General features: G+C 41.4%; 1 protein-coding gene across 1 annotated transcript in view; it reads right to left on the reverse strand.

Annotated features, from left to right (window-relative positions):
* The window catches only part of stk32b (serine/threonine kinase 32B), a 278,391-nt gene that overhangs the window by 174,051 nt on the left and 81,674 nt on the right, over positions 1-22,666 (reverse strand). Inside the window, exon 3 of the mRNA XM_033021253.1 lies at positions 19,903-19,958. Coding sequence (XP_032877144.1) covers positions 19,903-19,958 — 56 coding nt within the window. The remainder of the gene's footprint in view (positions 1-19,902; positions 19,959-22,666) is intronic.

The raw sequence follows: 22,666 nt of genomic DNA on the forward strand, positions 1-22,666 counted from the left end.
GCAAAGTGGCACAACGGTGCAGTTGCTGCCTTCCAGCACCAGAGACCCGGGTGACCACAAGTATTATCTGTGTGGAGTTTCAAGAGTCAAGAGTGTTTTATTGTCAAATGTCCCAGGTAGTACAATTAAATTCTTAGTTGCAGCAGGACAACAGAATATGGAAACATAGTACGCTGTAAACAATATGATAAACGAGAAAACAAAAGTTCAATGTGTGTATATACAAACATACCCACCCATATATATACACATATATATCTATTGGAAAGATATTACGCTCGTTTCGAGAGGGGCAACACCACTCCAGGTCTGCCGACTATCGACAATACCGCCAGCGGGCTGGCTACCGAAGCTAACATTCCCGCTGTCCGAGCACGACGTGAGGAGGGCTCTGACACGGGTGAACACGAGAAAAGCTGCAGGCCCCGATGGCATCTCGGGGCGAGTACTCAAGTCCTGTGCTACGCAGCTAGCTCCAGTGCTCACTACATTATTCAACCTCTCCCTGGACAAGTCCGTGGTCCCTGCCTGCTTCAAAAAATCCATCATTGTACCGGTATCAAAAAATGCCTCCCCAGCCTGTCTGAATGACTACCTTCCGGTGGCCCTTACCTCGGTAGTCATGAAATGCTTTGAGAGGCTGGTGAAGAAACACATCTGCGCCTTCCTCCCTCGGAACATGGACCCGTTGCAGTTCGCATACCGTCCGAACAGATCCACGGACGATGCGGTCTCCCAGGTCTTGCACACCGCTCTCTCCCATCTGGACAGCCAGAAGGGGGGCTACGTGAGGATGCTGTTCATAGACTACAGTTCAGCCTTCAACACGATAGTCCCCACCAGACTGGCCGGGAAGCTAATGGAATTGGGGCTCAACACCTCCCTGTGTGCCTGGGTCCTGGACTTTCTCACCGCCAGGTCCCAGGTAGTCAAGATGGGAGGGAATACATCAAAGTCCCTCACCCTGAGCACAGGATCGCCCCAGGGTTGCGTCCTCAGCCCCCTATTGTACTCCCTGTACGCACATGACTGTGTGGCTAGGTTCAGCTCCAACTCAATAATTAAGTTTGCTGATGACACTGTGGTGGTGGGCCTGATCTCAGACAACGACGAGAAGGCCTACCGGGAGGAGGTGGCTGGTCTAGCACTCTGGTGCCAGGATAACAGCCTCCTCTTGAACATCAAAAAAACGAAGGAGCTGATCATGAACTTTAGGAGGGCACATCATCCGAGGACGTACACTCCATTGAGGATAAATGGGGATCCTGTGGATAGGGTGAACTGTTTTAAATATCTGGGAGTCCACATCTCCGAGGATATGACATGGGCATCACACGCCTCAGCACTCGTGAGTAAGGCAAGGCAGCGCCTTTACCACCTCAGGCAATTGAGGAAATTCAGAGTGTCTCCGAGGATCCTCCAGTGCTTCTACGCAGCGGCGGTGGAAAGCATCTTGTCCGGGAACATTACCATCTGGTTTGGGAATTGCTCTGCCAAGGACAAGAAGGCTCTGCAGAGAGTAGTGCGTTCGGCCGAACGCACTATGGGAACTTCACTTGCCCCCCTGCAGGAACTATACATCAGGAGGTGCAACTCCAGAGCCAACAATATCATGAGAGACCCCTTCCACCCCTGCAACGGACTGTTCCAGCTGCTACGGTCAGGCAAACGCCTCCGTTGCCATGCGGTGAGAACGGAGAGGTTGAGAAGGAGTTTCTTCCCAGAGGCCATTCGGACTGTAAACGCCTATCTCACCAGGGACTAACTCTACTGAACATTTTTCCTTCCATTATTTATTATGTAAAAGAATATGTGTGTTATGATTGTGTTTATAGTTTGTTTAGTTGTTTGGTTGTTTGTCTTTTGCACAAAAGTCCGCGAGCATTGCCACTTTCATTTCACTGCACATCTCGATTGTGTATGTGACAAATAAACTTGACTTGACTTGACTTGACTTGATATCTTCTATATTACTAAAAGTCTGATCTTGACCACTTCCTGTTGTTCTGTATATTGATTTTAGAAAAAAAGCTGCCACTTACGGCTGTGATTTATGGCCATCTTACTCAGTCCCTCCCAGCTGCGCAGGACAAGAGGATGTTCCCATCAATTAAAAATAAAAGAGTTATTAGTGTTTAAAAAATGTTGAGATTCTCTCCCCTGAGGGCCACGGCCCTTCCGGAGGAACTATAAAACCCGGAAGTGTTGCGTGCTTCAGTCGGTCTGTGCAAGATGGGGGAGCGAGAGGGTCACGTCTCTCAGTCTGAGCTGTGAATAACACTGAACACATGTCTACTAAACGGAATGGTTTTACTGACCTGTCAGTGCCCTTAATGTGGTTTGAAAATATAGTTTGGAAATGCTAAAGCTGTGTTGCCTTGGGTTTGGAAATGCTAAAGCTGTGTTGCCTTTGGTTTGGAAATGCTAAAGCTGTGTTGCCTTTGGTTTGGAAATGCTAAAGCTGTGTTGCCTTTGGTTTGGAAATGCTAAAGCTGTGTTGCCTTTGGTTTGGAAATGCTCACGCGGTGTTGCCTTTGGTTTGAAAGTGCTGAAGCTGTGTAGCCTTTGGTTTGAAAGTGCTGAAGCTGCGTTGCTTTTGGTTTGAAAGTGCTGAAGCTGCGTTGCTTTTGGTTTGAAAGTGCTAAACCTGCGTTGCCTAATTAAAGCTGCGTTGCCTAATTAAAGCTGCTTTGCCTAATTAAAGCTGCCTTGCCTAATTAAAGCTGTCTTGCCTAATTAAAGCTGCCTTGCCAAATTAAAGCTGCCCTGCCTAATTGAAGCTGCATTGCCCAATTAAAGCTGCCTTGCCTAATTAAAGCAGCTTTGCCTTCTATATATAATTAAAAGTTACGAAAGTTACTAAATAATGTTGCCTGCTTTTTTTTGTGTGTGTGTGTACATGTATGTGTATATGTATTAACTTATTACATGTGTGTATATATATATGTGTGTGCGTGTATGTGTACACATTAAAAAAAACAATAATATTGCATTAATAACAATAATAGTCTATGGAGTTCAGAGCTTATTTGGAGGTTGTAGTGTTTAATAGCCTAATGACTAGGGAAGGAGTTGTTCCTGAACCTGGACCTTTGTATGTTTTAGAGGGGTAAGGGCCAGGTGTGGCATATGGGACTGGCTTGGATGGGGTATACTGGTCGTCCATATACGAGTTAGGCTGAAGGGCCTGTTTGCATGCTGTATGACTTTATCACTCTCATGTGGTGAATTTCTGGAATTCTGAAATTCTTTACGTGAGAGGGCTGTGCAGGCGAGAGCACTGTGGTATTTGAAGAGGAGGTGGATATATTTTTTGAAAGATTGGGGATTTGTGAGCAAAGAGGGTATGATACAGAAGCCTAGTTGAAGCCGTAGGTAGATTATCTATGAGCAGGAAGAAGGGTCCTGACCTGAAACATTACCAATCCATCTAGGGATGCTGGATTCTCCAGCACTTTGTGTCTTTTTTTTTTGTAAACCAGCATCTGCAGTTCTTGTGTCTTCATCCATAATTGCATGGAAAGGCAGTGCAGGCTAGAGAGTGATCAGTTCAGTTTAGTTTAGTTTCATTTAGTGGTTTAGTTTAGTTTAGTTCAGAGATATAGCGTGGAAACAGGCACTTTAGCCCACAGAGTCTATGCCGACCACTGATCACCCCATACATTAGTTCTAGCCTACTGATTAGGGACAATTTACGGAAGCCAATTAACCCATAAGCCGTCACGTCTTGGAATAGGCGAGGAAACCAAAGCACCCGGAGGAAAACCACAAGGTCACAGAGAGAATGTACAAACTCTGTACAGACAGCACCCATAGTCAGGATCAAACCCTAGTCTCTAGCGCTGTAAACGGCCTGTCCCACTTGGCCGTCATTTACGCGACAGGCCGGTAGTGACTGACGCGAGACTGTCGTGCGACGGTCGGGCTTGTCATCAGCCGTCATCATGCGCCTTCATATATTTTATCTGCTCTGCAAGTAGAATTAGTCAGCGTATTGACATCATTTGTTAAGTGAAACATTGATAAAATTGTTGTTTGCTGGAAAAATTCATTTACTTTTAAACTTTCTGAAATACTCCCAACAAACACAAAATGGTATTCCATCATAGCCATTTGAGGGTTTGAACCCTGCTTAAGAATTAGTTTGCAATTTTTTTTTTTAATGGAGTTAGTAAAATTGTTGGTGGTTATTTAAAAAAAACTAATTTGGTTACTAGTGTTCTTTTAGTATATAAAATCTGCAAACCTTACCTGGATGTTAACTTTTGAAACATCCTTAATTAAAGATGTTTCAAAAATACTTATTAAGGTGTTACTCTGAAGGCATTACTCTGAAAGCATTGATGCTTAGGGCGTAATTATTTCCACATTGTGGCCGACTGCGTATGGGCGGCGGGCGGCGGCGCTTGGTTACGCACGGTGACGTAATCATGCGTCACCACACACTACACGTACAAGGTCAGGATGTCAGCGTGAGACCGCAGTTCGTCCGCCTGCATAAACGATACGCCATGCCGGTGGCGCGCAAAGATTTAGTGCAGCATGAAATCCTGGAGCGCTGCGCGATACCCCGTGCAACTCCATATTCCTCCACGCCTCTCCATCCGTTTTTTTAAATAGTTTTTAGTGAGTCCTGTTTTTTGTTTGTAGGGGATATGGTCTTTTTAATGTGGGGGGTAGGTGTAAACTTTATTTCTAGGTCCCTACCTGGTCGGTGTGGCAGCCTTTTCTCCGGGCTGCCCATCGACCCGTCCTCGTGGCCTACCTGCGGGCTTGGAGCGCCGTTTCCTGGCGGGGACCACCCAGCACCTCGGCCTCGGCGGAGGCACAGCATTGGAGCACTGGAGCGGAGCGGAGTGGAGCGGGCGATGCCTTGCCTGGGTCGCCGCGCTGGAGCGACGCGCTGGAGCTCTGGCGAGCTGGACCGCCGAGGGCAACATCTCCGGGCTGCGGGTCTGCGGAGCGGAGAGGCGGCGTGCGGAGAGGCGGCAGTGCGGAGAGGCGGCGCCGACTTTTTCATCGGGAGCCTGGGAGCTCCAAACCGGCGCGGCCTTGTCGGCTTCGGCAGCTGCGGGATCCAACCAGGAAGCGACCGTTCCAGGTAGCCCAGCTGCCGAAAGGACTCTCCCGACGCCGAGGCAAGACCACCCGGTGAGAACGGCCAGGGACATCGGGCCTCCGTAGAGGCAATTGCGGTGGCCTCAATAGGCCTGACTTTGGGGTGAACATGGGGTGGGGACTGGACATTGTGCCTTCCTCCACAGTGCTATCCACTGTGGGGGGATGATTTTTTTTGTCTAATTGTAGTCCTGTAGGTCTGTGTCCAAGATGGCTGCCGTGAAGAGAGAGTGGACGCTGGCGCGCTTTGGCTGCCGCTGCTCCCTCTTCACACTGTGTTTTTGATTTTCTGTTTTTGGATTGAATTCTGTTTTTAATTTGTGTCTCTGTGATGTCTTTATTACTTGTTATATTCCGATTATATGTTCCGATTACTGTGTAAGGTGTCCTTGAGATGTCTGAAAGGCGCCCATTAAATAAAATTTATTATTATTATTATTATTACCCATGCGTCACAACGCGATGACCAAATTTTTGGAGGTCGCGTAAATGGCGCGCAAACGACGGCTAAGTGGGTCAGGCCCTTCAGGCAGCAACTCTATCACTGTGCCACTGTGTCGCCTAGGTGGTCTACTATAAATCCAATTTTCTTGTGTTCTTCTACTCTATCTTTCTTTTTGACCATAAATGGATGACATCACATTTTTCAACATTATAAAATACATTCAAACACTGATTTTGAAAAGATGGCATGAGATTTATCTCAGCCGATTGTTTTTAGAATCAGGCATGAGCCCTGGACATCCATGCAATAGCCTTAACTCACAGTCTTTCAAACACAGCTTCATTCTAATGATGAAAGTAGTGTTCATTTTACACACTGACACATTTCTAGGCCAATGTATAGATTAAATGCTTTGGGATTAAATTAGGCCATCTGACTATAGTTCTGACAAAGGTCAAAGAACAGGCTTCTCAATTAAGTAATATATTGTGCTGTACCTGAAGCAGGGATGAGAGGAATTTAGCTTTCACTGCCGTCACATATTTCACAGTAATAGAAAATCCATTTGCAATAATTCCTTTTATAAATTATCAATTTTACCTCTATAGAATGCATTAATCTCTCTCAGTGACTAGTGGGGTGCTGCAAGGCTCAGTGCTGGACCTCAGTTATTTACAATATATATTAACCATTTAGACAAGGGAATTAAATGTGACATCTCCAAGTTTGCGGATGTCACGAAGCTGGGTGGCTGCGATGAGGCTGCAGGGTGACTTGAATATGTTGGATGAGTGGGCCGATGCATGGAAGATGCAATATAATGTGGATAAATGTGAGGTTACCACTTTGGTGGCAAGAACAGGAAGGCATATTATTATCTGAATGGTGTCAGATTAGGAAAAGGGGATGTGCAATGAGACCTGGGTGTGTTTGTACATCAGCCACTGAAAGTAAGCATGCAGGTACAGCAGGCAGTGAAGAAAGCTAATGGCATGTTGGCCTTCATTGCGAGGGGATTTGAGTTTAGGAGCAAGGAGGTCCTACTGCAGTTGTACAGGGCCATGTTGAGACCACACCTGGAGTATTGTGTTCAATTTTGGTCTCCTCATTTGAGGAAGGACTTTATTGCTATTGAGGAAGTGCAGCGTGGGTTCACCAGATTAATTCCCGCGATGGCGGGACTGACATATAATGAAAGAATGGGTCGACTGAGCTTGTATTCACTGGAATTTAGAAGGATGAGAGGGTATCTTATAGAAATAAAGGATTGGACAGGCTAGATACAGGAAAAAGGTATCAGCGGTGCTGGCTCAAAGGGCCGAATGGCCTACTCCTGCACCTATTTTTCTATGTTTCTGTCAATCATTTCGAACGTTATTATATACTACAATCAAAAAAACAAAACAGTGTTTGAGTTCTTCTGTTCTGGGCCACATGTGGATTTAGTGACAGGTTTATTTGTACCAACTGCTGGGCCAACATGTTGGGTCAATTGTCACCTTCGTGTGTATGGTTGTCAATGCTCTCCACCCGGAGAAACAATCACTTTGAATGGAGCGAGTGCAAATTCTGCCTCACTGGTAGCCTCATTTTATAAAATCTTAAGGAACCAACAAACAATTCTCACACCAGGATATACTCACGATCAAGTAAATAATCTTTCCACCTCAGTAATGGGAATAATGAGCCAAATTTTCTATCTGTGAACGTTGTTCTCTTTAACTCAGTTTGGGATTTTTTTTATAAACCTACATTTCCAAGAATGTTTCCTTGAAAGTGCAGTCGCAGGCATTACCGGAGAAAGTAAAGAAGTACAGCAGCAGCAAATTTGTGAGGAAAAAAAGGTCACAAAATATTCAAATGGTATTAGGAATAGCTAGTGACGATGGAAAAAAGTTAAATGAAGAATTACAGCATTTAACTGCAATAGGTTAATTAACCAATCAGCCGCCATTGTAATGGTTAAACTCGTATTTGAATAATAACCAATGAGAAATATCCTTGTCACTTGTCACCAGAAATTTATCAGTTAACACTTTGTTTGCACTTATGCACTGAGTCCTGAGATTTCAATCCCATCCATGACAACTTTCTCACATAGTCACGACCAATCTTCAAATAGTAATTGTAGATGAGTGGACAGTTCTGATAAATCATCATATGCACAATATTCCATGTAAAATAATTTGCTGAGAACAAACTGCAGTCTCTTGACTACTGATATTTTAGCAGAAAACTGGGTGCTTATCTCCAGAATGTATATTTGAAATAAATTGCGAGTTTACTAGTCAATGGTGAAAGACGTCAAGTGTTGCATTCAGATGTTCAGCGATGGATCTTCCATCAACCATTAACTCTGTCGAAACACTGTCCAGTCCATCAGACAAACCAACCTCCCTTCCATTGACATCATGTACATTTCACGCTGTCTGAGCAAGACCACCAGCATAATCAAAACAAATCTCCCCCCAGTCACTCGCACTTCTCCCCTCTCCCATCAGGCAAGAGGTATAAAAGTGTGAAAATGCACACCTCCAGATTCAGGGACAGTTTATTCCAAGGTGTCAATTGGCAACTGAACCATCCTATCAACAACTAGAGAGCAGTCCTGAGTTATCATCTACCTCATTGGAGACCCTCGAGCTATCATTAATCGAACTTTGCCTGGCACTAAATGTTATTCCCCTTATCCACTATCTATACACTGTGGACGGCTCGATTGTAATCATGTATAGTCTTTCCCATGACTTGATAGCATTCAACAAAAAGCTTTTCATTGTACCTTGATATACATGACAATAAACTAAACTAAACAAAAAATGCTACTGTGATTTCCTCTTATATTCTGTGAGGAGGTCCTTCTCCCTATTTATTCTATGGTTGAAGTTAATTCAGCAAATAATTATGGGAGTGGCCAAACATCACGCAATTCTGTTTCTCAATGGGGAAGAGCTCCAAAAAATCATTAGGGGTCAACTATCCTCCTTCAGCACCCAATGACCTAATCAATATAGAGGCGCATTTCATTTTCTTACTTTGGAATAACTGTATGCTCGCGTGGATTCTTGTGTCAGGTTTTACGAGTTGAGACATGCACTTGAATATATTAATCAGAAATTAAAAGTTGTGCTCTATTCCTGAGATTGAGTTTAGTTGAGTTTAGTTTAGATATACGGCATTGAAACAGGCCCAGAGGCCTATCAAATCCACACTGACCATTCATCACATATTCACACTGGTTCTATGCTATCCCACTTCCCCTACACATTAGGGACAATTTACAGAGACTAATTAACCTACTGACCCATATGTTTTGGAGATTTTGTGGTTGGCAGAAAGTGCCCAATTATTTTGGTCGTCCTGAGAGGTTATTAAAAAAATTTCAAACTGTTATATTCATTTTTGGCTGTCCCACAGGCTATCTGTTGATGGGCAACTATCAAAAGATCTCTAATCCAGAATTTGCTGCGCCTGTCAAAAATATGCTCTTGCCTGTAAATAAATGCAAATCTTGCAATGTACCGCATAGCTTGTGTTAATCCAGCACTCCTGGGACATTTTTGGTGATAGACTGATGGATTTTCCAGGCGATTGCATATTATTACCTTAATACCCTGATACATATTTCATTCTGTTTTAGATGTAACATAGTCAAATAATAAGTTCACCACCAAGTATAAAATGAGCGCAGAAATTAGAACTCAGTGAGTTTCAAATGAATGTGGGAACCTGGGGCCCATGTGTGAATGGAAGCATGGGAAAAGGGGCATGTGAAGGGGAATGCAATGTTGCAACACACAATGAGCGAGCTGCAAACCATCAGGACCACAGCCAAGGGTCTGTCATTCTTCTGCAGCCCATTGAGGGGCAGAGTCCTGTGGGGCCACCCCTCAAACAAGGGAAGAGATATCACCCCAGGGGACCATAACAATAGCAAGGGTGTTTGGTTTAAGATTTTTTAGTTTAGTTTTGTTTATTGTCACGTGTGCCGAGGTACAGTGAAAAGCTTTTGTTGCGTGCTATCCAGTCAGCAGAAAGACAATACATGATTACAATCGGGCCATCGACAGTGTAAAGATACATGATAAGAGAATAACATTTAGTGCAAGGTAAAGCTAGCAAAGTCCGATCAAGGATAGTCCGAGGGTCACCAATGAGGTTGATAGTAGTTCAGCACTGCTCTCTGGTTGTGGTAGGATGATTCAGTTGCCTAATAACAGCTAGGAAGAAACTGTCCCTGAATCTGGAGATTGTTGCAAACACTACTGAATAAGACACTAATGACTGTGGAGATGCTGAGAATGTCAGAAGCATTTTTGCACTGTTCTTGCTTTGTATATTTTTTTATTCCGAATAAAGTTTATATTTGGAAATTAAAAAAAAAAAAAAGGATTTCTGAATAGTTGGATAGCAGATAATTAAATGTAACTGTATATGCAATGTCTCAGGAGAATGTCAGTTCTAGGATATTATTCAATTTTTGTGAATCCATTTCTTACATGATGCAGCAATAGAAGAACATTTTACTTTGATTCTTCTCAGTATTACAGTTTTAGGCACTCTTTTCACATTCACATTACTATAAACAGTCTTGTGAACTTTTTGTACAAATACTAGAATGAGGTTGAGGCATTGCGAATGTAATCTTTACAATGTGAAAACGGATGCTGCGTCAAAACTGCGTCGGAAAATTATTATCATTCCAATAACTACAACTAAAATACAATTTGAGAAATAATCATTATTTTAACTATTTTCAAATATGTGAATATTTAAAAAAAAATACACATGATTATCATAACTTGACCCAGACTTACTGGACAAAGAAATGAATACAAAGGCCAAATCAGCCAATTTAATATCACACTTGTATAACTTCATTCTAAATATAAAAATACCATCATCCGATGGAATTAGAAGAGACTGGGAACAAGAACTAGCTATAAAAACTTCGAAAGAGAGGTGGGATAAACATTTGCTATATGTGCATAAATGCTCGATTCACGTAAGACACACTCTAATTCAATTTAAAATCTTACATAGACTATATTACTCAAAAACTAAAATAAGTAAACGTCTCCCCTATTTGTGATAAATGTCTATCCCAAGAAGCTACTATAGCGCATTCATTCGTTTTCTGTATAAAAATCCAAAAATTTTGGACTGAAATTTTTGAAATCTTCACAAAATTATTTAAAATAAAACTGATACCAAAAGCAGAATTGATTATTTTTGGAACAATGGAAGGCAGCCCTGAACTAACTGCGTTTCAAAAGAACCTATTTAATTATGGTTTAATAACGGGAAAAAAACTTATACTTAAATTCTGGAAAAACGCCCCTATATCAACAATAAATATGTGGATTTCAAATATGTTCGAAACATTACACCTGGAAGATATGAGACTCCTCCTAGCAGGCAAATCAAACCACTTCCAAAAGATTTGGTCTGCATTTATCGACTTACTACAAGTATAAGGTGCAACAGAACTCTGAAAAGAAATGGTTTCAGGTCCTGGTGAGGGGGGAGGAAAAATACGAAGTTGGTATATCCCTTCCAGCTCTGTTTTCTACTTTTAACATAGCTTTTGTTTCTTTTTCTCTTTTTTCTTTTCTATGGCTTACGTTTTAACTATTTTCTCTAACTCTTCGTGCCTATGGGTCTATTTTTGTTATCACTTTTTCACACACTCACGATTCTATCTCACTTTCTTTACCTTTCTCTCTTTTTATAGCTTAAAAAAAGTGGTACAAGAAATGTATTAAATTATATATGGCTTGTATTATTGTAATGTACTTTACTTCTAATAAATTAAAAAAAAAAAAAACTCAGAAGATTATCACAATCATCTGAGGGTATATCCAATGTCACGTTAACACCCTTGAATTTGAATGTAATTTGTTAAGAAATGTTTCCAGAGCTGTCAAAGTCAGTCATATTTATGAAGAAATATCCTTGGATTTCCTCACTGATAATATAAAAGCGAAAATTGGTGAAAGTTTGTTTACTCTCCACATGGACAGGTTCTCTTGTGTCAATTTCAACTTGCAAATATTCTTGTCTGCCCACATCTGATTGCTGTCACGTTTGTGATGGATATCCAATATGAGCTCAGGATAATTGGAATAATTGGGGATCTCTGGATTGACTTCAATGCTTACTACACATTTTGATGCATCCTGATACTTTGCAAAGCTTCATGTTTCATGGAAGACTAAAGGGCCTGTCCCACTGTACGAAGTGATTCAAGAGTTCTCCCGAGTATTCCCCCGATTCGAACTCGAAGAATGTCCCTAGTGGGTCCGTAGGAGTCCGTGGATGTCTCGTAGCGGCTGGTACGAGTAACTGTAGGTACTCAGGTAATCCGGTAAACTCGTGACACTGTGAAAAATGTACACGAGTAAAAAAATACTTGTGATGAAAAATATTGTTACTTTTTACTCGTACGAGCTGCTACGAGACATCCACGAACTCCTATGGACCCGCTACGGACATTCTCCGAGTTCGAATCAGGGGAAAACTCGGGGGAACTCTTGAATGACCTCGTACAGTGGGACAGGCCCTTAAGCCTTCCACATCATCTGTCCCCTGGTGGTGAGCGGTAACAATCACCACAATAACAACACTCTCTTGATTTTTGCCAGCAATCATTCTTTTTTGATGGTTCTGAGTGAATAGTTCTAGTTCAACATTATTTTCTGCTCCATTTCTAGTCACAGTCTTGTGGCCTCTCTACATCAACTACCCTCTGAAAATGAAAATGCTCTTGCTAACTGATTCAGCTCGGTTTGATATCCTGTTAAAGGGCGCTTTCCCAGTTGCTTTGATGTTAATCCTCCAATAACCTGCATTTTCAGATGATTCAAGATCAAAAAATATCACATTTGTCATGGCCAAATGCAATATTGTTGCTCCTTTGCCATATGCCAGTTTTTGATCTTTATTAGGTGCAGGTGATAATATTTCATGTATCCTGCAATACGTCACCATCATAAAGTAACATGAGGGCTTATTTCTTATGCTCTCTGTGATTTCAAATTCTGTCATTACCCCTTTGAGTCAAGTAGGCCATTTTCCCCACCAAGGATATCTTGGAAGGCACATTCTAGGGCATCGTGTCACCAAGTTAATAGTGGTGTGAGTGTGTGGATATATTGAATGAACTGAGTTTGACTTTTTATTTTAATGTGTATTTGTGAGATTGGTTGGCTTGAATAGATGTAGATTAATCAAATCACACATAAGGATTTTCCATCTTCTTGATTCAGTTTCAGGATACCCAGCTCAGATTAAAAGTTTGACAGTAAAAAGTCAGTGTCAGGGTACACACACGCACAGTTCAAACTGACGTCGACTGCATTCTAACACCTTCATCTTCTTCACCATTGCAAATTGCAAGGGTTTGTCCCACATATATCAATGAATGATTATGCAGATTCTTTGCTGAGCAAGAGATATCAAAATGGCTGCTTCATGTAATATCTTATATCTGAGATACTGGGCATGCTCAGAGCCACAGAGTTTGAGAAGAAATGCACATAAGTCTAACATTGGATCTATTTTGCAAACATTTTCATTGCAATATGCACATAAAGGCAGTACCATAGTTGGTGAATATTTGGCTAGTTTTTCCAGCAGTTAGTCACACAGTATGGAAACTGGATCTACAGCCAATGCTAACCAAGGCATCCAGATAAGTTAATCCCATTTGTCCGTGCTAGGTCCATACACCTCTAAACCTTTCCTTTAGAGGGAAGCAGGCAAATGGGACAAGCTCAAATGTACCTTAGAAACATGGTCAAGTTGGGTCAAATGGCTCATTCCCATGCTATATAACTCTATGACTATAACCCTGATTGGAAAATATTGGCATTAATTCATTGCTGATGTATCATAACTTTATCACGTGAACTAAAGTGTTTCAAAAGGACAAATTAAAAAAAAACTGCAGACGTTGGAAATCTGAAATAAAGACATACAATGTTGGAAAAATGCAACTTGTCAGGTAGCGCCTGTGAAAATAGAAACAGTTAATGTGTCAGGGCAAAATCTTTTCATCAGAAATGAAAAGGAGGGAAAATAAGAGTGTAAGTAGCAGATAAGATAATAGAGGGCAATGAGTGGAACAAAGTGAATATCTGTGATAGAATGAAATAATGTAGTGATGTAGTGTAGTGTAGAAATGTAATGTACACAGACAAAGGATTTAACTGCCATAAACACAAGCATTTATTATCTGTTCGTTCGCTCGCTCGTGTATCAGACGATGTAGCTCGCTGTTGGCTTCTGTCATAGTCCAACATGTTGACAGAATTGTCGCCCGACACGTCAGAGTGCATCGCATTGTCGCTTCCAGGGATCGCTACGAGGAGGCTTCTGTCATGATCTCCTATAATAAATTTATGATCCATAGAAGATAGACACAAAATGGTGGAGTAATGGTGCAGTGGGTTAGGCAGCATCTTTGGAGAAAATTAATAGATAATCTTTTGGGCTGAGATCCTTCTTCACACTGAGTCGGGAGAGAGGGAAACAAGAGCTACCAAAAGGTACAGAACAATCAGAGCCAGCACTGATGACCCAGGAAAGGTGGAGCCCACACGTCCACTGCTACCTAACTTGCTGAGTTACTCCAGCATTTTGTGTCTATCTTCAGAGTAAACCAGCATCTGCAGTTCCTTCCAACACATTTATTATCCATTTCTAACTGCCCTTGAGAAAATGGTAATGACATACATAGCTGCCGTCCTTCTAGTGTCGCTATTGGATAGAGAGCTTAACAATTATGACCCACCAATGAAGGATCAGTGATAGATTTCCAAATCAAGATGGTATATAACTTGGAGGATAACTTGCTGATAGTGAAGTTCCCATGCATCTGCTAACCTCTACCTTCTTTGACATTGTGATGGCAAATTTGGGAGATGCTGTTGGAGTATCCCAGATGAGTATAACTACAGTGTATTTTGTGGATGGGGTGCAGCATTCAATGTGAACCAACAGTAGGTAGTGGGCTCCAGTCGACTGTTTTACCCTGGATAGTCACAAACTTTGGGAAAGTCATTGGAAAATCATACATCTAGGCAAGTGGGGAATATTCCATCTTGCTTTTGACCTGTGCTTTGAGGCGAGGAATCACTCACTATGAGGCAATAATGATTTGGCAATAAATTCTGGCTTTGCCACCAATGCTATGACAGAATAGCTCTTAAAATTTCACTGAATATATCAAACACAGAGAAAGTAAATAGAAAGTATGGTTTCTAACAATTTTCAAAAATTTTACATTGTAGTTAATCGATAGATACATTACAGGGATTAATAGTTTATTTTAGTTTTAGTTTTTTTTTGTTTTAGATATACAGCATGGAAACAGGCTCTTTTGGCCCACCGATACGCTAATTCTATTCTGCACACTCGTAACAATTTACAGAAACCAATTAGCCTACAAACCTGCAGGTCTTTGGAATATTGGAGGAAGCTGGAGCACTCGGAGAGAACTCATGTGGTCATAGGGAGAATGTGCAAACTCCGTACAGATAGTAGTCTGGATCAAATTCTGGTCTTTGGTGCTGTAAGGCAGCAACTCTACCCTGGCGCCACTGTGCTGCCCCTGCGTTATGGTTGTGTAGCTGTGATTCCACATGAATGTAAATGTATATTACACATAATATACTTGACTCCGTTCTTAACTTTTTATATTAAACTAGACCAAGTGGGACCCGTTGGGTCCCTGTCACATGGGAGGCCTTGTCCCCAACGCAACCCGTTCCACAACGCAATATTCCACCACTCACCCATAACCCCCACGGGAGTCCTGGTCCCCCAACGCAACCCGTTCCCCAAAGCAATATCCCACCACTCACCCACAGCCGACAACTGTGCAGGGGCTGCTCATTTCACCTTGTGCACCCTCTCTCTCAGTGTACTGTGACTTTAAAAAAAATGCATTTGCACTTGCTAGGGCTAGCAGAACTCAGTGTACTTGGATAGCAACAATGTTGCGAGCAGGGCTACAATCCCATTGTGACATCACAGCTGGAAGCACAGGGAAAAAGCAGTTATTTTTTCCAAGTTTCTGCACATTTGTGAACCTTTTCATAAATAACTCGAGAAATAATGCATTACATTTTCAGATAAAGCGTTTTTTTACTTCACGGCGTATATCTCCATCGGAATATGTAAAAATTTCACCATTAGCACATCGTGTTTTCGAGGAGATGTGAAACGCACACGAACATCACACACACAAATAAATACACATCCAAGATCAGAGATTTATAAGTATACTAGACCAAGTGGATCAGTTGGGTGTCATCCCCTCAATGCATGGTTGTGGGGGGAGGGGTGGCCTGCAGCATCACACACACACACTAACCACCCCCATTGTTATTATATTAATATGATTAATTCACTCCTTTTACCCCATTCCCTGCCCAATCCACTCACGTATAGCCCCCCAACTGGCAGACGTGGCTAGAGAGGGAGGGGGTAGAGAGAGAGGGACACAGACGCACAGAGAGGGACACAGAGAAGGACACAGAGGGACAGAGAGAGGGACAGAGTGGGACACAGAGAGGGACACAGAGGCACAGAGAGGGACACAGAGACACAGAGAGGGACATAGAGAGGGACACAAAGACACAGAGAAGGACACAGAGAGGGACACAGAGAGGGACACAGAAACACATAGAGGGACACAGAGGCACAAAGAGGGACACAGAGTCACAGAGAGGGACATAGAGAAAGACACAGAAGCACAAAGATGGATGGGGCGAGAGGGAGCGTGAGGGGGGCAGAGAGGGAGGGGATAGAGTTTGAGGGGCGGTGGGGGGGGGGCGTCATCACAGGGGAGGGCTGGTTCCCGAACGCAATAATCCCTCGCTCCCGGCTGCAAAACGCACCTGTCCCCTACCCATTGCCCCCACGGGAGGCAGAGAGGGAACATGAGGGGGGCATAGTGGGAGGGGGTAGAGTTTGAGGGGGGGGCGCATCGTCAGAGGGGAGGGCTGGTTCCCTGAACCTCGCTCCCGGCTCCAGACTGCAAGCTCCGCTCTATGATCTTTGGCAGGCAGGGCCTGAGAACAGGGGGAAGTGGTCGGGGTCACTCGCAGAGTGAGCTGGAAGACAGCGCTCTATGATCTTTGGACAGCAGGGTTTTTTTTCAAATGTTTTTCGGCAGAGACTGACGGTAGCCAAGACAGACCCAAGAGCTCTAATTCTTCACTCGCAGCGCGTGCCACAGTCTTCAGCGATAATCTTCGGAGTTCAGTTGACAAGGCGACTTTTGAACAATGGGGGGAGGAGGGAGGGGTTGGAGGTGACGTCAGTCGCAGTGTGAGCAGACGGTATGGCAGGCAGGCAGATCCATTGTCACATCATCAGCGAAAAAAACCAGCCGTTATTAATTCAAATTTTGACCGGATTTATGAAGATTTCTATTAATAACAGAAGAAATAAAGCAGGAAATTTTCAGGTCAGCCGATTTTGGACTCCAGGGGGTAAATCTCTACCAGAATATGTAAAAATGTTCCCGTTAGCACGTCATTTCTTCGAGTAGATGTGATCACACACAAACAAATAAATACACACACACACACACACATCCACATCCAAGATTAGAGTTTTATAGTTATAAGGATGGATTACTATACACTGATGAATAATTAATGTTGCCAGCATTTAAGAGCATTTATCTACACTACACGACATTAATGTAGTTTAAAGAAGTAAATTATCCTTTTAGATACCCAATGAAATTAAAATATATAATTCAATTTTTACCAGGCAGAAACGCAAAAGCAAACCAATTATATTAAATTAATTGATTACATTAGACATGGGATTTGTGGAGACTCTACTCTTGGTAGGAATTTAAATTAAGTTAAAACTGTAACTACCAGTTAATAATTTATCTATTGTATTGCAAATAATAACAGTGGGTACCACATTGCTTGTTTAATTAACAGCATTTTTAAATGAATGTGACTTTCCTTTATCTGGTCTATCGAGCAGTTAATTGTTTATATATTTTAAACAACCAGAACTTGCATAAAATGTATTGCTCATCTATCATGTTTAACATCGTAATGTCTTAATAAACCACTGGATTTTTCCTTCAATATTTCCACATTTTACTGGTTAACGTAGGTTGTCGCCAGGTGACGTAGGTTGTCGCCAGTGCTGACTGTTTTATTTTGTTCTTAAAGTAATGATTCTGTGTCAAATTTTATGTCGAAGGTGGATCCAGTCACCGGTTTTTCGGCGACCTGCTACGACTCTGACAGTCGCTGGCAGTCGCCTAAAAATAGCCTAAGTGGGACAGGCCCATAATGCGAATAAAATCAGGAAAGGAAGAATGTCTAAGATAATCAACTCGAACTGATTTTATAGAAAAACTTCATCCACTGGCATGTTATCCTATAAGAAATGAATATATGTTCTCTGAAAAGATCCTATGTGGATTTAATAGTGATTCAGCTTATGTCCTGCCCAAAGTTAAAATGCAGGGTAGGAAGAGAATTTACAACATGAAATGGCAAAATTGTGATCCTAATTTTTTGAAGGAGATCACTGCATGACTTATAAAAGTGAGAAATTGATGCTGCATATGAAATCAATGGTTGTTTCAAAGATCACAGTGTAATGGATAAGCTGAGAGAGGTTTGCAGTGTTACGTATTGCAATTTCAGATTCTAACTGCAACAGTGCTCCAAAAGGGCTTATTATCCTAAAACAAAGTTCTTGATAGAATTTTAGTAATAATATTTGATCAGCTGAAACTTTTTTCCATGCTAGGCATCCAGAAGAGTTGCAAAAGCTACTGTAAATGCTGATATTTACAAAAAATATCAGTAGCTATTATCCTGAAAATAAAATTGTAGGAAAATATTTTCAGGGAAACAGAATAGTTTATGTGCTTGCAGCTAATCCAAACTGTATCATATCAGTATGCTAGGATTTTGCAATTGATGTGACTGGTTTCCTACTAAAAACATGTTATAATCACAAAAGCAAATATGGTGGCTATTTAAAATAGGTCTGTTAATTTTTGTAATGATGGGGTGGGGAGATAGCTGGAAAAGAGAGGTGAGGGTGGGACAAAGACTGGCACAGTGGAGCAGCAGTAGAGTTGCTGCCTTACAGCAGCAGAGACCCGGGTTCAATCCTGACCTCGGGTTCTGTACATGTGTAATTTGCATGTTCGCCCTGTAACCACTTGGGTTTCCTCTGGGTGCTCTGACTTCTACCAACATCCTAAAGAGGCATGGGTTTGTTGGTTAATTACCTCTGTAAATTTGCCAGTCGTGTGTAGGGAATGGATGCAAAAGTGGGATAACATAAAACTAGTAAGAATGGGTGATTGATGGGCTGAGTGGATTCAGTGAGCCAAAGATTCTGTATATTTCAATCAGTCAACCATTTATCTATAATATTTGACCATCAACATCCCCTTGGTACCTTTCTCAACGTCCTATTAAGTGAAAGACCTTTGTACATACACACTCCCACCATCACCCTATTTCTCTATTTTTGCACTCTCTCCCCTTAAGGTTGCAGAAGTCTTCAATGCCGCTTGCATTTCGCTGCATGTCCAGTTGATGCTGTTTGTAATTTTTGTATTGTATTTTTTCTTCTGGCTGGGAGCAGTAATTCCCATTTGCCTAGCCGACCAAGATGAGAACTGGTTTCTCCATATTGCTGAAGTCAGGAATTTTAAGTGTGATACTTATCATTTCAGAAGTTAAGAAAGCAGCATTAAATAGAAATCAACGACTCCAGCCAATCCACTCCCTATGATTTTACCAAAGGGCGCATAAAACAGGCACATTTTTCAACGTGATTTTACATATGTAGACTGTATGAGCCACCACATCAGTATCTTTTTCCAATTGTTAATCAAAAAAGTAATAGACACATCTGGAATCCTGGAAAGCACATGTGCTTTATGGCAAACAAAAATGAGCAATGTTGCACAGTGAATGCTGATTGTGTTGGAATTGTTCAGCGGGTCTGGAATTTAATGAGAATCCATTGACTTGAAATAGTAATTCTATTTAACAGATATTCTTTGACCTGCTGAGCACTGAGACATTTTCAAGCTTTATTTTAAAATAGCAGGATCCACAATGTTTTGCTGTTACAGTTTTATGTTCTCCAAATTACTCTGGTTGTACAACAGACACAATCCCTGATGTCTTAAATGAGGCATATTTTTGATATTATCCTCCATTATGATTATACAGTAACAGCATTCATCCAAATGAAATATATTAACATAAATCTTTTCACGGTGTTATAAACCATGGTCTTGTTAATGAACATTAAGGTTTCATTACCTTTCCAAAGCTTCCTTTCCCAATTGCTCGAAGGATCTGAAAGTGGTCAAAGTTAACTGTAAAAAGAACAAAAGAATTGAGAAATATAGCATAGTCATCCATATTGTTGTTTATCCTCAGAAGTTTTTGAAAGATTTAACCATGTAATACAAATTCAAATTTTATGAAGCATTAATTCATATTAATGCTTCATAATACATATATATAGTTTCAAACTGCTGCACTGACAACATTATGGTTAGGCACCAAACATAACGTCTGATGTCACTTTATAGCAAGTAAATGTTGTAGGTTAATTGGCCTCTGTAAATTGCATCTCGTGTAGGGAGTAGATGCAAATGTTGGAAAGCATGGAACTAGTGTGAAAGAGTGATCAATGGCCAGCATGGACTCAGTGGGCCGAAGGGCCCGTTTCCATCCAGTGTCTTTCAATAGTTCAGTACCCCATGGTCATGTACCTTCTGTTTCCAGTTGAAAGGAGGACTGAAGGGGAAAGATGTAATTAGAGTATGAGACACAACATTTCCTCTTGGAGCTAAACAGGACATAATATCAAGCACTAGAATGATTTGAACTTGACAGCAAACAGCATAATGACAGTGGAAGAAAGAAAAGCTGGTAATGCATAAAGCTAGCTGGTAATATCACAAACATGGATCTTAATCATATGCCTGCAGATGGTAGGGTAACAATGTTTTTAATGAAGTTAAGGTTGAAGATCTATCACACAGTTGATAAATACTGCCTTCATGAATGTGCTCTCAATGAAAGGGAGGGCTGTGCCCATGATGAACTGTGCGGAGTCCACAACTCTCTGCAGCATCTTGTATTCCTATATATTAGAATTATCATATCAGGCCATGATTCAACCATGTCAGGATACATTCTACAGAGAATATAACGGAGTATTTGGTAACATGCCAAATCTCTTTAAGCTTCTAAAAAGGAGAGGTGTTTAAGTCCATCTCAAGCAAGGCACTCAGTGTTTGAAAGGGCATTTAGAGATTGGACAATACATGATGGCCATGATCTACAAATTAATTTGAAAAATTCCAGTCCATCAACCTGGTATTGTGAAGTCTCGAACCTCTGGCTACATTGACACTTCTCAGGCCGTTCGTGCAATGCTGATCACCAGAATGAGTAAACAAACAACAATTTCTGCTCTTTGCAAAGAAGTAAACAAGGACGGGCAAATTCTGGTCACACGATTCAAAACCTTACTTTTCTGAAGAAAGTCCCAACCCGAAACGTCACCTATCCATGTTCTCCAGATACTGCCTGCCCTGCTGAGTTACTCCAGCACATTGTGTCCTACCTTACTTTTCTCATCATGTTTCTCTCAAAATTAAATCTACACATGAGAAGGATGAAAATATTATTGGGATTAGAGAGTGGATGAATCACAAAGTTCAAGCACAATCTGTCCAGCTCCCTGCTGTTCAATAGATCAATAGCACTCCAAGTTTTAAAAGAGCATCAGAAGAGGAGTACATTGAGAATAACCATCAAGAAAATGTAGAATCAAAACACCAGGCGTCACTGTATATCATGTACACTTATTTCCGAGTGAAAAGCTTATGATATAACAATCTCATCAAAAAACAATCTTAGCCCAATTTATAACCAGCTCAAATCCTGCTGTGATGTTTTATTCATGTGGTCCTTCCTATTATCAAATTAGTTGTTGATGCAAGCTATTGCTTTGTTGTATGGACATAATGAAAATGTTAAAATGAAAATGATGTTTTTTCTAAAATGTGCCTTATGTTAATTTGTGTATGTCAGAATACCTTAAGGGAGCCCTGCAGACACTGTTGGATGGGCCAACATTAATAGCTAACATGAATGTGTTTCCATTACAATATTTGCAATATAGCATTGAAATGGCAATTCACTGATACATTTCCTTTATCATTAGTGGTTCGAGAATCACTGCACCGCAATACATCACGGCCACTTGCATCATCAAAGTTTATAAGTTCATAAGGGAGAGGAGCAGAATTAGGCCATTCAGCCCATCATGTCTACTCCACCATTCAATCATGGCTGATCTATCTTTCCCTCTTAACCCCATTCTCCTGCCTTCTTCCCATAACCCCAGACACCCATACTAATCAGCTTCAGATATTGGGCATGATAAAGGTAAAAGAGAATAGTTGAGAGTTGCAAGAGCTCAGGGATCAATAGATATAGAGTGAGGATTGCTGTCCTGTAGCTCTTTCCCACGTCACCAATGCCATTATTGGGAGATAGCCTTGATAGTCCTTCATGCACGCATTATCCCGCTTCACCCTCACCTCTGAGCACATAATCCATGAGTGATAAAACCAATAACTTTCTTCCATGGCATTTTAATTGTATTTTCTGATTTACATCCCTACAGTGCAGGTGATTGCTTCTAACGTTATAGACTAACGATTTTCAGCATGAGCATTGAGGGATGGCAGAGCTGGTTCAAGAGGTGGGGGGTGCAATTGAAGTATTTTTTCCTGTTCCTTGATGAGGAATAGATGATGAAGCATTTCCTGGTTCATCACAATGAGTGAAAACCAAGTTGCAGCAACATTAATGCAACATCTTGTAATCTTTCATTCATCGTTGTTACCAATGGTACCAATTCAAAGATTGCTCCCCGCATTTCATTCCCGCCCCTGATTAATACTCAAACAATTTTTTTAATTTTCTCTTTTTTAGATGTTACTCAGTATTGTCATGAATTTCCCAGTGAACGCAGACGGTTAAAAAGGCGATGGTAAATGGG

Source organism: Amblyraja radiata, chromosome 1 (genome assembly GCF_010909765.2).
Source record: "Amblyraja radiata isolate CabotCenter1 chromosome 1, sAmbRad1.1.pri, whole genome shotgun sequence".
NCBI lineage: Eukaryota > Metazoa > Chordata > Chondrichthyes > Rajiformes > Rajidae > Amblyraja > Amblyraja radiata.